At 39.1% G+C, this 13,704-nt stretch overlaps 1 protein-coding gene across 6 annotated transcripts in view; it reads left to right on the forward strand.

Moving 5' to 3' along the window:
* MCTP2 (multiple C2 and transmembrane domain containing 2) overlaps positions 1-13,704 on the forward strand; it is a 237,150-nt gene that overhangs the window by 199,838 nt on the left and 23,608 nt on the right. For 5 of the 6 annotated variants that reach the window (XM_080808083.1, XM_080808085.1, XM_080808084.1 and 2 more), the window contains one exon: positions 1,851-1,892. In XM_080808083.1, coding sequence (XP_080664209.1) covers positions 1,851-1,892 — 42 coding nt within the window. Of the gene's footprint in view, positions 1-1,850; positions 1,893-4,608; positions 4,695-13,704 lie in introns of all 6 variants that reach the window. The other variant, XM_080808086.1, reaches the window with a different exon arrangement.

Consider the following 13,704-nt stretch of genomic DNA (forward strand, 5'->3'; position numbering starts at 1 on the left):
CAATAATGAGGGACCTAATGATGCTAGAACCAACTAATAAATAAATAGCTTTAAAGTATAGGATTGTTTAAGGAGTAAGTTGCACACAGATATGGGAATGAGAATGGGGATGAGGGAAGTTTTCACAGAGAAACATCTTTAGTAAAAAATGCTGTCAACTAACATTTTTACAACTTTCGATCAGATTTTAGTTTTCCAGCTATATACAGGATGTGTATGCATGTGTAGGCAGGTAGGTATGTATGGGTACGTAAGAATCCTTATGTGCGTATGATTATAAATGTGTGTGTGTAAAATCTTTCTAATTTACAGAACACTTTCAAATGCATTACCTATTTTAATCTTAATAACACAGCCATGAAGGAGTCAGGAATTACTATTTCTATTTTTTTTAAAAGATTTTATTTATTTATTTGACAGATAGAGATCACAAGTAGGCAGAGAGACAGGCAGAAAGGAGGAAGCAGGCTCCCCGCCGAGCAGAGAGCCCGACATGGAGCTCGATCCCAGGACCCTGGGATCATGACCTGAGCCGAAGGCAGAGGCTTTAACCCACTGAGCCACCCAGGCGCCCCTACTATTTCTATTTTATGCTTGAGGAACGTAAGGCCCAGAGGGACAAGGTGATTTGCCCAAGGTCACACAGCAGGATGTCCTTGAACAGTGTCCCAAGGATGTCCTTGAAGACTTTGTCCCAAGTTGGGCTTCTAACTCCAAATTACAGTGTTCTTCCTCCCATGGAGTGTTTTTAGTATGTGTGTTTTTACCCATTTGCTTTCATGAAACGTGTGCTGCCCATGATAACTAGGCGAGTTCTCCAGCATCCGTCGAGGGTCCCACACAGAGCTGGCTACAGCTCGTTGGAATTCTGGGAGGTAGTGGAGCACGAGTCTTGGAGAAATTGCTGGGTAGCTGCTCAGTGGTTTTATGGAGTACGGTAGAGTACTCTCTGCATACTTCAGAGTTACTCTTTCTTTAAGGAACGTGGCATTGACAATTCTGTTGACTACTGGAAAAATGACATCTAAACAGCATGCCTGACCTTTGCAACATGGTTGAGCAGAAAATAAGCATTCAGGCTGTAAACGGACTTTGGTTTTTGAATACCCAGCGTTCTGTCTGAGCTCCTGGTCCCCCTGGACTGTGTTGGCTTTTAAATATTGCACGGATACAATTAAAAGTTACCTGGTAAACAGTCAGGATTTCTACACCGATCTGAACAAGTCTATTCACAGCACCTGGTGCTTTGGTCCCCAGGCTGAAGCCAGGTGCCTGTTAGTGGCCGTGAGAGCCCAAGTTGGCTTCTCTCACCTGCCCCCACCCCCCCCTCCCCGAGTCCCAAGGAAAACAGTAATAATGCACAGAAACCTGTAACTTATTCTTGAGATTGATTCTATTCAGACTAATGCATTTCCTACTGTCTAATGTTTCAGTAATGGCCCCAAAGGAAAAGAGCAGTCATTATAACAATGAGCCCCGCACAAACCCAGTACGGTGTTCTCAGCCTTAACATAGCAGTTGGCTCATTTGTCAGAATAAGAACAAACTGTTTACAGAACGTACAGCCCTGCCATGCATTTTTAAAGCTGGGTGCCTTCAAAGGCCACTCGCCTAATCGCGTTATTTATAGTTAAGTTTTATGTAGATTATGCATAGTGTTTATAGTCCTGCCACAGTGTCCCTGAACTTTAAGAGCATTATTTTTTGAGAGGTTATATAATGTATTTAAAAACCACTAGTGCTTCCGTTACGTAGAAAAAAAAAAATACGTAAAACGTGTATATGGGTTTAATTTGCATTTAGTAATTTCAAGGGATGTTATATGAACAAACCGTGGTTTTTCCTTTCAGGAGAGCACAGACTTGGAGGAAGAGGAGGATGAAGAAGACAAGGTGAGTCAGGGAAACTCGTGAAAGGGGGTGTTACATGGTCAGCAGATAGCAGTTTTCTGGTTGAACCAAACTGCTGTTTGTTTGTTTGTTTTTTAATACTATGAACTGTCCGGCATAGTAATATATTTGTAATTTATAAAGGATATCCCTTTTTAGAGATCTTATAAAGTGAGGATAAAAGGGGGTAAAAGTATAAGGAATGACCGAAATATTATAAAAAGCGTACCTAGAGGAGGCCTGTCATTTGATTCGAGTGAAGATTGTAAGAGCCTGCCCCTTGGTGTATCAAAGGTAGATAAAAGGTAGTCTAGGAAGTCAAAAGTAAATCAAGTCAAATTGCTGTTCCTTCAGGTTCCCGCCTGCGCTCTGTGGGGTGGTCACCCACTTCAGAGCCTGTCAGTTTCCCAGCTGTTGCTGGCAATGTTTTCAGCTATATGTCTGTGTACATCTGTCCTTTTTCTTCTCCTGGGAGAATCTCTCAAATCTGCTGCTTTTGTTGTCATTACGCTTTCAGACAAACCTTCTGGAATAAAATGAAAAAAGTGGAAATGCCAAATGAGATGCTACCAGCTTAATGGACTTCCAACCCCCTAGAACCTGTGGGTGGATGGGGTTTGTGATTGTGTAGGAGGCTGGCAGGAGGGGAAAAGGTGAAGGGGGGGGGGATCTTAAGAGTTAAGTATCCAATATAAAATGCCCAGAAAATGGCAGTGAATTAAAAAACACTGGCTCCATGACACAAACAGCCCTAAAATTAATTGGGTGAGCCAGATGGTTTTGCCCATTTGAAGCAAATTGGGGAGATGACAAAGGGAATCTTATTTGTTGTGCTAAAATGATCATTAATAGCAAAATAATAAAATAAAGCATAATATTTTAAAAAAATGGAATTGACTTTTTTCAGAATAAGGTCACACAGATGCAGCTTTCTTCTTGATGAATCGATGGGAGTTGCTTCTGAGTAATGTAACTCCTTGAGCATGAAAAATTGTCACAGCCAAGCTAACCTGCATGGTGATAGAATGTTTTACCAAAAGAACCACACGTATTAAAAGAAATTATTTTAAACCTTTACGAGGCCACATGCTAAATTTTATTTACCAAGGCTAGGAGGTGAGGAAGATTTCCTTCTGTTTGGCTATGTCTGTTAAAATGAACCCCCCATAGAAGAGGGCGTCATCTGTCTTTTAGAGAGCATTGTGACCATGTGTCTTTGGCCCATCTGATAAAGCAGAGCTTCCAACAAGAAGGAAGTGAGTGAAAAAGTGGTGTGAACTGGCAAGCAACAAATTCAGGCCATGGAGTCTAGACCAGTGGTTGTCACAAACCAGTCTTCTAGTAAGGTGCCTCAAGGACTGTCTGGGGCTCTGGGCATCTGGAAGGAGAGCCAAATGGGCTAAGCCTTCCCGGGTAAGAATGACTGAGTTGGAACCATAGCGTCTACATGGAAGAGCCTTGGAGCTCTTGTGTTTAGCCAAGCATTGCAGTCCCCACAGCAGGTGAGGCAACCCTGTTACAGACAGGGCGTTAGGACGTTCCTCATTTCCCTCAGGGCAGTGCTGTTCGTGATATACTTCTATTATAGTGTTCTCACAGGGCCTTTAATGGCCACAGCATGGCCATGTTTGTTTGCTTGCTCAGTTTTGTTGGTCTTTGAGATTACCCAGAGGAATAAATCTAAAATGAAATTTTGACTTCTATGTATACTTCTTGGTGTTTACCACAACCCTTCTACTGTTAGGGAGACTGGTAAACTTCGCAGTCCTTATCCATATCTTTTCCGTCTCCCATCTCTGAGAGCTTTGTAAAGTAAAGAGGAATTTTCAACTTTAAGACTTCTGGAGCCCACTACATCCCAATATATATTAGTCCATCCATCCTTCTCCACATAGACCAGACTCCACAGCTGAGACGTGCTCGCCATAGACCCGCACACACAGCCACCGGGCCACTGCCCTCCATCTTGTGCTGTGCCAAAGGGCTTACCCACAGAACCCCCCCGGCTTCTGTTGCATGTTAGACATGACAGGCCGTGCTTCTGGGAACTGTAACACACCCAGTGAGCGATGAGCTGTTTACAAATTATAAACACAGCCATTTCCTTCCAAACCAGAAGAAGAGAGGAAACTCCTTTCCATCTAGACTATCCATCTTGAAAGTAACAGTCTGTAATTGCCAGCACCCCTTCCCACCAAATACCATCACGGGGGACTGTGGAAGATAAAAGCACATCGGGGCCCCCTGGCACAGCTTCCTCGGGAGACGGATGCATTCTGTGTATCCTGCAAGTCTCTGAGGCACAGACCAGGACGCGGTTTGGGGTCTGTCATACTTTTATTGTCTGGAGGGGGGATTGTTGTAAAATGACATCACTTTAACCTCTTGCTCCTTTTCGCTGTCAGAAGTCCATGGTGGTGACCTGTATGAGAAACAAATTAGATTGCACAATTGTGCACGTGTGCGTGTGTGCGCGTGTGTGTGTGTGTTTCTGGACTTTCAGATGTAACATAGGACCTTCAGATAACTACTTTATGGGATTTTAGGAAACTAACTGTACAAACTAAACTTTGAAGAGAGGAGATATTTCTTTCTTATTCCTGATGGCCCACTCAAGAAATTGCTTGTTACAAGTGTAGTTTGCTGGGGACCCCTGAACAAACAGATAATGGCTAAGTTCAGCCAACAGCAATCAGCTGACATTTCCTATTTGTATTAGATTCCAAATGTGGAATTCTTCTATGTGGACCTTATTTGTATGGATGGATTACAATGAAAATTGCATTAATTTTCTGCACAGTAAAGGTCAGTAATTGAAGCATGAACCAAGAAACTATTGTGTAAAGTGCTGTATCCCATACTTAGGAAAGGTCACGCAAAGCAATAATATCTTGTTTTCATTGCGGAAGGTATAAATACTTGTATTAGAGTTTCTTTCTTTTTCCAGCCTAACAAATGCTTACACAGAATATTTTAGCATTTACTATTAACATCAGCAAGAAGAAATCATAAGGGCATGTCATAAAAAAAATTTTGTCTATTGCTATATCATAAGGAAACTGTGCTGTAATGCCTGCATTGTGAGTTGGTGTGTCTTTAACTCATCTGTCAGAAACAGGACTTGAATGATCTGTCCTAGGATGATCAATGAGTGCACAATTGTCTTACAGTGTTGAGGGAGGAGAAATTGCCCTTCTGTGTCAATTGTTGGCAAAAAAACAGATATGGTTGTTTTCCTTAAGAAAGTAAACATCTAATTCATTTTTGCCGATCAGTCGTGGAACAATTTTGTAACGAAAGGATACAGATGAATATTATATCTCTGTGCTCTTTCCACAAATTAGGATGTCATCATTAAAATTTAAGCACATTTTTGACTGTCAATTTGAGTGTTTAACATGGTGTCCACTCTCCAGACTGGCTGTTCCTCTCGTTCCAAGCAGAAGCTTCTTAGGGAAAGAACCACGTGGCGTATGTATTTAAAAGGTGTTCTTGCTGTAATATAACCTGCATTGTCCTTTGGATGAGTGGGGTAGGCCCAGGATGCCTGATTCCCTGTGCTTTCTTACTCCAGAGAGAGAAGATGATCTCTAGTGTCCCAGCCAGGGGAGACGATCATGCTTGGAGGAGGTTTTATCTTACAATCTCATCATAAGAGTCATTTGGCCTATGATTCCTTTATGCCTTCTTAAGAATGTCCCAAACACACAGCAAATTAATTTGATTAGTGATTTTTTAACCTATTGACAGAGGAGTGGTACTTTTAAAATAATAAAGTGTGGTATTTTTAAGAAAATATAAAGTCAGACAATATCTTTGAAAGGCTAGTAGTAGTTGAATACACATACATACACACACACACACACACATGCACACTTTCGGGGACATGCAATCTGTATACAGGGTATATTGTAGAGGATGCATTTAAGGATAACTCTCAGTGGGGTGCCTGGGTGCCTCAGTCGGTTAAGCATATGCCTTTGTCTCAGGTCCTTATCTCAGGGTCTTGGGATTGAGTCCCACATTGGGCTCCCTGCTGGCAGGCAACCTGTTTCTCCCTCTCGTCCCTGCTCGTGTTCCCAGTCTCTTTCTCTCTCTCTCTCTCTCTCTCAAATAAATACATAAAGTCTTAAAAAAATAAAAGGATAACTTTCAGGAAAAGAAAGTAAATGGTTGCTCTGATTTAACTCCTTTTAATTTGATTTGATGTGATTTTTAGTGATGAAGTGATTTAATTACTACCATTTCTACCATACCGTCTTACTTTCAAGACTTCAATATTAAAATGGATTCTAGCCAATTCTTAATTATCAGTTTATGTATGTTTTGAATAAGAAGGGATTGGCTTCCGTATCTCCTGCAGTCTTTTCTCTGACACATGGACTTGCTCAAATTTTTCTTTTAAAACTCAAGCCCCCATTCTTAAAAAATGTGTTGGCTTCATTGCATTTTGAAACCAACCAGAAATGTTACTAATCTAACCTTTTGGACCATTATTCATCCCGCTCATATCAGGCTCACTAATATTCCTAGTACTTGTATATTTTCTTTGTGATTTCTATCGTAAGGGTTATGTTTGGTATGTAATTCCCAAATATTGTGAAATATGATACATCAGCCTATAAATTAGATGGATTATCTATCCTTCTATTAGTTTGTTTGCACTAACAAAATACAGTCAGTGGCTCTGGTTTTATAGGCTATACTGTGTCTAGATATTTAATATCTTATTGCCTAAAATGTTTATATCATGCTAATGTAGAGTACATTGGGTATTGTATCTCCATTATCCACAAGTCATTGTTTCTCTGAGGATAATAGCTGTTCCTTTTGTCTTTCTTAATGAAACCCCCTCTGTTCCCTGGTGGTTTGCCCTAAATCCCAAATATCGAGTGGATTTACAAGGTAATTGATAAGTGAAGACCCCTCTCTTTTCCTCAAGGGACAAGTACTAACTGAAAGTAAGTAATAAAGGACAGAAAAGTAATAATATAAAACAAGATTATGTTGAATATTAGCCAAATAATTATATTTATAAAAATATTAATATTAGTAGAGGGTTTATAATTTGCTACTATTTTTATGTATGTTAGCTCATCCAGTACTCAAAATAAACCATTACATTTGATATTATTTTCCCCATCTACAAATTAAGAGAAGTTCACTAGGTAGGATAATAGCAAAACTCAAATCTAGTTCGTCTGACCTAAATCAGATTTATTTTGGACCATGCCACACTGTCATGAAGGAAACATGTCATTTATTTTTCGGTTCATTTCCTGCAACTGTTACATATTTATGAAGTGTTTTCTCCCTCTCTCAGCCTCTTTAGGTGCAAAGATTAAAACTATGAACATGGTCCTCTGAGTAAATAATGGGACTATAGTGTGGTTGTTACTTTCATTGACGTTTATACACTAGGTTGGGCGGGGAAGCTAGTGCTGAAGGAGGTGATGTTGGAGCGGAGTCTTAGGGTAATAAGGATTACTTGTTGCGCTGCTTGATCGCATGGATGTTCTATCTTCTGCCCTTCCTGCTCCCCTTCCTCGGAGAAAACTAAACGACCCACACGGTAAAATCGGCAGCTCCTTGTGGGTCTACCTGCCCTAGTTACAGAGAACTCCCTTCAGTACTTACAGACCCTGATTGCTCTGGGGGGGTCAGGCACGTATCAAAAACCAATCTTTCTGAGGTCTAAATGCCAAAGAATTATTGTAGACTGTTCGCAGTTTTTCATTGGTGTTTTACCAACATCTTCTTGATGCTGTGCCTTCTTTTACGTTCTTCAGCCCTTCCCTGTAACGCCAGATGAGATTCTTGTGGCAAGCCAGGAAAACTCGTTGGTAAATACCAGTCAGCGTGGAAGCGCTTTCTGTAATGAACAGAGCAGTTTCAAAACCACTTGGAAATGATATTGATTTAAAATCCAGATTTGTTCTATATTCATTTCCCTAAGCAAAAGAATACTTGAGAAGGAAATGCTCTCCTGAAAAACTACAGAATTTTACCCCCGTGGAAAAAGCATACGCTAAGGAGTTGAGTGTGTGTGTGTGTGTGTGTGTGTGTGTGTGAGTGTGCACGCGTGCGTATGCATGCATGTCTGAAAGCGCATGCGCACATCCCCCACATCTCATGGGAAGAAGTCCTAAAGACCTTTCCCAGTGCAGTAAGCCAGGCTTCCAAGGAGTAGTTTTTAATCTCATCTATCAGAAATACTGCTTCTTATTCTTTGTTATGACAGATACTGAGGTTTGAATTTTTTTCTTTTTAGTTGTGTGTTTTCCATGCTAAATTCCAGTCTATTTCTGGCATTTGTAATTCTTCAAGTTTTCAAATGATAGGCTTTTAATATTCCGTAGAATAAAACAGACCAAACATAGTCCCATTGAAAATGCAAAGTTATATTTTTGTGTTTTTGCTCTAGAGGGCTGGAATTACTGGAGAGATCTTGAGACGGAATTTTGCATTGATCCCTTTTGGGAATGTGTCCCATCCTCTGACAAATACAACTCAATTTTTAAACTCGTCGAAAAGGATTTTTTCTGACATGGTCCATTTTTGGGACTGTCTCCCCGGTTTCGCTTAGGTAATTAATTGAGAAATGAGGATTTTTTTTTTCCTAAATCGGAACATGTGGGAAAGATTTAAAGTAACATACTGATTATATAATTAATTCTGAGTTGTAAATTCATTTTGATGGTGTGAATTCTCTCCCAGAGGCTCCAAGCTGGTTTATTACACCTACAGTGCTATAGTCACTGGAGCCGTGGGGGTGGCAACCAGACCCGAAGAAGGATGCGTTTGCTTCCTGATTGATTTTTGGTTTTACTTATAAAAAAAAGTACATGATTTGTTCTTAATCTGACTGCTTTACAAACCTAGCCAAAAGACTCAGGTTTATTTTTCTCACGTATTATAAACAAATGGACAATGAAGAAAATGGTGATCTTGCATCCGTCTCTATATAATAATATACATTTTTAGGTTATAGAGATGGAGTTTGTCTTCATCTTTCTTACAAGGAGTGCCAGTCCTTCTTTATGGCCTATCAGAAAACAAAGGAACCTTATGAAATTGGAATTCTGTGTCTGAAAAGTTGCACGCTCTCATCTCTTCTATTATTTTGTGATGCAAGCTTTATCATGAAGTAGACCCAAATCATGTGAACGGTCGTATGCCTCACTGGTTTTTCAAGTTTGTAATAAGAAGTAAAATCCATTCTTTCTCAAATGTAGGGCTCTGGGAGTGCGGTGCGTGGCTGGTCATAATTTTTTTTGTGCATTTGTCTAATCACCCCAATGGCCACCACTCTTCCACTCTTTATTACACATTTCCCTCTATAAATCAGAAGCCTCCTATGCTAAGGAAACACACCAGCGCACGTGATAACGGTTCTGTCTTCCTGAATGGATCTCTGTTGCTTTTCCCAGGCAATTTGGTGGCAGCAGCAGATGTAATGTTGTGTTTGCTAAACTGTTATCACCACATTCCGTGGTTCAATCTGAGACGTGTAAATAAAGCCAGCATGATGCAGATAAAACTGCCAGATGATCTTTCGTACAACGCAGGGCAACATGAGTAGACTTGTCTTGGAAGATCATTGCTTTCAAAACTTAAATTAACCCCCGTATTCTTTCAACTAGATCGAAGGTTATTCCTTCTTTTATCTCTTTGCATTCTCAAAAGGAAGGGACTTATGTTTATGAAGTGTCTATAATGTACCAAATGCTTTACATATCTTATGATACGAATAATATTTAATTCTTCACTCAGTCAGGAAAGGATTAGACTCTCCCTTTTCCCAGATAGTTAAATTGGAATTCAGAATGGGTGAGGAATTTGCCATGATCACAAAATTGGTAGATGACCAGGCAGAACTCAGTTCTCTCTGACCCCTAGCCTGCTATTTACAAAATGTGTGGGCCTGGGCAGAGTTGAAGTCTCATGGTTGGTTGGTCTGTTTGTTTTTCTTGTTAACTTTTCACCTGTTGGTGCAAACAATCCCTGGTTACCCCAGCTCTTAAATATAAGAATGGAAAGAAATGTTTTTGAAATAGTTTTAAAAGACATCATTTAACATACTCTCATGAGTTCTGGGCAAAATAATGCTGGAAAGAAAGAGTAGGGGTCAATATGTAAGTGAGTCAGGTATCTCAAAATTATATATCTGATGGTATAGAAAGAGACAGAACAAAAACCCATAGACATCAAAGAAGCAAATGCCAAAAAGAACAAGTGGGAGCTGAATGCCCACCTTGTGAAATGTCCACTAGAACTTAAGCTTTTTTTTTTCAAGATTTTATTTTTTGGTTGAGAGAGAGCACAAAGAGGGGGAGCAGCAGAGGGAGAGAGAGAAGCAGGCTTCCCACCAAGCAGGGAGCCCGATGCGGGGCTCGATACCAGGACCCTAAGATCATGACCTGAGCCAAAGGCAGTTGCCTACCTGACTGAGCCACCCAGGCGCTGAGGGGCTTCTTATAACGAAGATACACTTGCTCTGGCGTTCTGGACTAGAATCCTATGTTACATGTACCTACTTGCCCAGAAATTTTCCATTTACTGCCCCCCCCATTTTATTTAAATTCTAAGTATTATATTTAATACTTCCATTCAAATACACTGCGATAAATTGCTTAGGCTTGTTGTTTGTGCATTCTGCTTCTGCTATGGTTTTTCCTAGTAGCCCCGAGGTGGCATGAGCAGTGACCAGAGATCTTACTGACACCTGATTAAATCCAGCCAACAAGCGGGGATAACCCCTCTGTTTTCCTGACCCCTTTTCAGGGGACTAAGCCACTAAAACCTAGCTTTCAGGGAGAGCTTTTGGATGGTCCCTGACAAAACAAAGTGCTCTCAGATGAGTTCACCTCTTCTTGTCTCAAGCGATGGTGGAGAAGCCTCTGATGCTCCCCATTCCCCCCAATCAGTCACATTGTATACAAGCCTATGGGCACAAGGCTATTGCCCAATCTGTATGATGCATACAGCCTCCAAACTGCCTGTTCCAGTAGGGTTAGTGGGAAAGATGAAAAATGATAGGGTGAGGGTACGTTAAATATAGGCAGAATTTAAACAGTCCTATGGATAAGAGAATAAAAAGTAGTCTGAACACTTTTGCTATCATATTTTGTTTCATTCATTCCAAAGAGTAAATCTGCATTTACCTTTTTTTTTACTCTCTGATAAAGTTTTGCAATGAGTAAATAAAGTCAGAATTCGTGTTTAAGAAATAATCCAGTAATAATATTCTATTTATCAAGATAATTATCGATGTGCTGAGAGATGTGTGTTTACATTTCTTGTCTATCCCCTGGGGACATGGGGGGAGATGTGTGTTTACATTTCTTGGCTATCCCCTGGGGACATATAAACTTAAGTTACAAAACTGCCAAAGAGTCTTCAACAGTTAGTAGTTACTTCAAGAAGACCATTTCTGGAAACATGCTTTTATTTATGTAGCCAAGAAGTTGTGCTTACATGTCTCTCTGTGGACTATGACTTTTCTTTTAGACAAATGGCTCTTGTACATTTATCGGATTTTTCCATTCCAAGGTTTCATTGTACGTGTATGAAAATGCAAGGTAGCTGTTAATATGTTGACTCTAATAGAACCAATATCTGAAAAATCTTGGGCAGAGTCAAATGGTGGCAGTCTTACCTGGACACCATCGAGTGATTGAAACAGAATGTCAAATAAGTTAATTCTAAAATGAGTTTGATTTTTTTTTTCAACCAATGAATGGAACCAAAATAAAGCTTTTGCTAATTAGTTTTACAAATGATAAGATCTCTGACATCAGGAATGCTGATGTAAATTTCGTTGAAACAATTATATTTGGGGATTATTTAACTTATAGGGATAGTATAAATGCAAACTTTGATGGAGGATAGCATCATGACTAATAAGATGTTTTTACAAAATGAAGGCATTTATGAGGCAGAAGTGTACTTGGGATTGGCCACAGTGCCCTGATTATCCATGACTGTGTATAGAAGAATGATAATGCTCCATTGATTGAATTGAAGCTGTTTTGTCCACACTTATAAATATTTTGTATATACAGTGTTAGGTAGCAACAACAAAGTTGTTTGTGACAAAGATATTTCAAATATGAAAAATACACTTCAGTGTGTCAATGTGTACTCTGTTTTTTGCTGCCGGTCATCAATTTGATTTTAAGAATGTTTGAACCTTTGAGGAGCTCTTAGTCAACTTAAACATTTTCCAGAGCTATTGAACTCTTGTGTAAAAAGAAATCTCTACAGTTTTTGTTGCATTGGGGTCATAAACAGTTGGAAATTTTTATCAAAATCTTTGATGACTGAAATGCTAAGTCATTTCATCTTTGAAAGCTTTTAGTGAGTGGAGGTGAATTTTAAAAGAACTGGCAAAAAAGACACTGCATTTTTTCCCCCCACAAAAACCAATAATATTTAACACAAAGTAAACGACGAGGTCAAATGTTGTGCACCTTTCAATATCTAATTCTGAAGTCACCCTTTGGGATATCTCAATTTGTGGAAAATCTTTTGATCTTTAATAGACTAAATATCTATTTGACCCAAGAATGGAAGGAAATTGAGAAGCCATTTATTTATCAGCATAAATTTTGTGAAGCAGTCAAAGGAATTATGGATACAACTTAGAGTTTTGTTCTAAAGAATGTTTGACAGAGAAAATCCATATGAATGGATACAAAAAGGCAGTGCCTTGGGGCGCCTGGGTGGCTCAGTGGGTCAAAGCCTCTGCTTTTGGCTCAGGTCATGATCTCAGGGTCCTGGGATCGAGCCCCACATCGGGCTCTCTGCTCGGCAGGAAGCCTGCTTCCTCCTCTCTCTCTGGCTGCCTTTCTGCCTACTTGTGATCTCTGTCTGTCAAATAAATAAATAAAATAAATCTTAAAAAAAAAAAGGCAGTGCCTTTGAAAATATTTAAGCTAAAATATATAGGGATCTCAACATTTAAAAATTAAAATTGATAATAATTTTCTCCATGTAACACATTTTTTTGGTGTGAGATTTCAAGGTATCTCAGCACCTGTAGAGAGAGTATTTTCGTAATTAAAATTACAATCCAATTACAATCCACAGTAGAGTCAATTAAAGGTGTCAACTTAATGACTATTAAGTGCAACTCTGAAGATGATTAAGAACAATTTTTCTGAAATATATAAAAAGAATGTATTAAAAAGTATTCTTTTGAAAAGTGCCCTGACGTGGGATTATAAACATATATAACTAGGAAACCAGTTAAATATGTGAATCTGTAGCATTGTATGATTGTATCATTGTATCATTTAGATGATCTGTATGTATCATTTAGAAATGTCCAAATAACATAAATAAGTTTCATTTTAATATACATAAAGTATGCCTTTAAAAAATTTGAGGTAATGTGTTTATAAAAATAAAATGAAATAATTATGTGGATTCACCAAATATAAAATCAAGTCGATAGTTGATAAGTATTTCAAAAATTATATAATTCTGATTACTTTTACTCTTGAAAGTGTAGAGATTTGGTTGATAAATTTTTATCCTGTTAGCCTAGATATGGTAAGTCTCTTAGCCTTGTCTTTGGGTATTAAACATGCAAACTAAAATACCAAATTCTTTAAAAAGGAAAAGGACATGGAGACAATCATTTATCATTTTGGTATACTAACTTATACTTCCTTCACAACCAGAACCTTGGCATTTGGGTGTTTCTTTGGGGTGGGGGAGAACACACGCATGCACGCACACACACACACATACACACACACACACACAGAGTCAATGGAACTAGGATGTTTTTATGAACTTGAGCCACATG

Source organism: Martes martes (assembly GCF_963455335.1).
Source record: "Martes martes genome assembly, chromosome: 7".
Lineage (NCBI taxonomy): Eukaryota > Metazoa > Chordata > Mammalia > Carnivora > Mustelidae > Martes > Martes martes.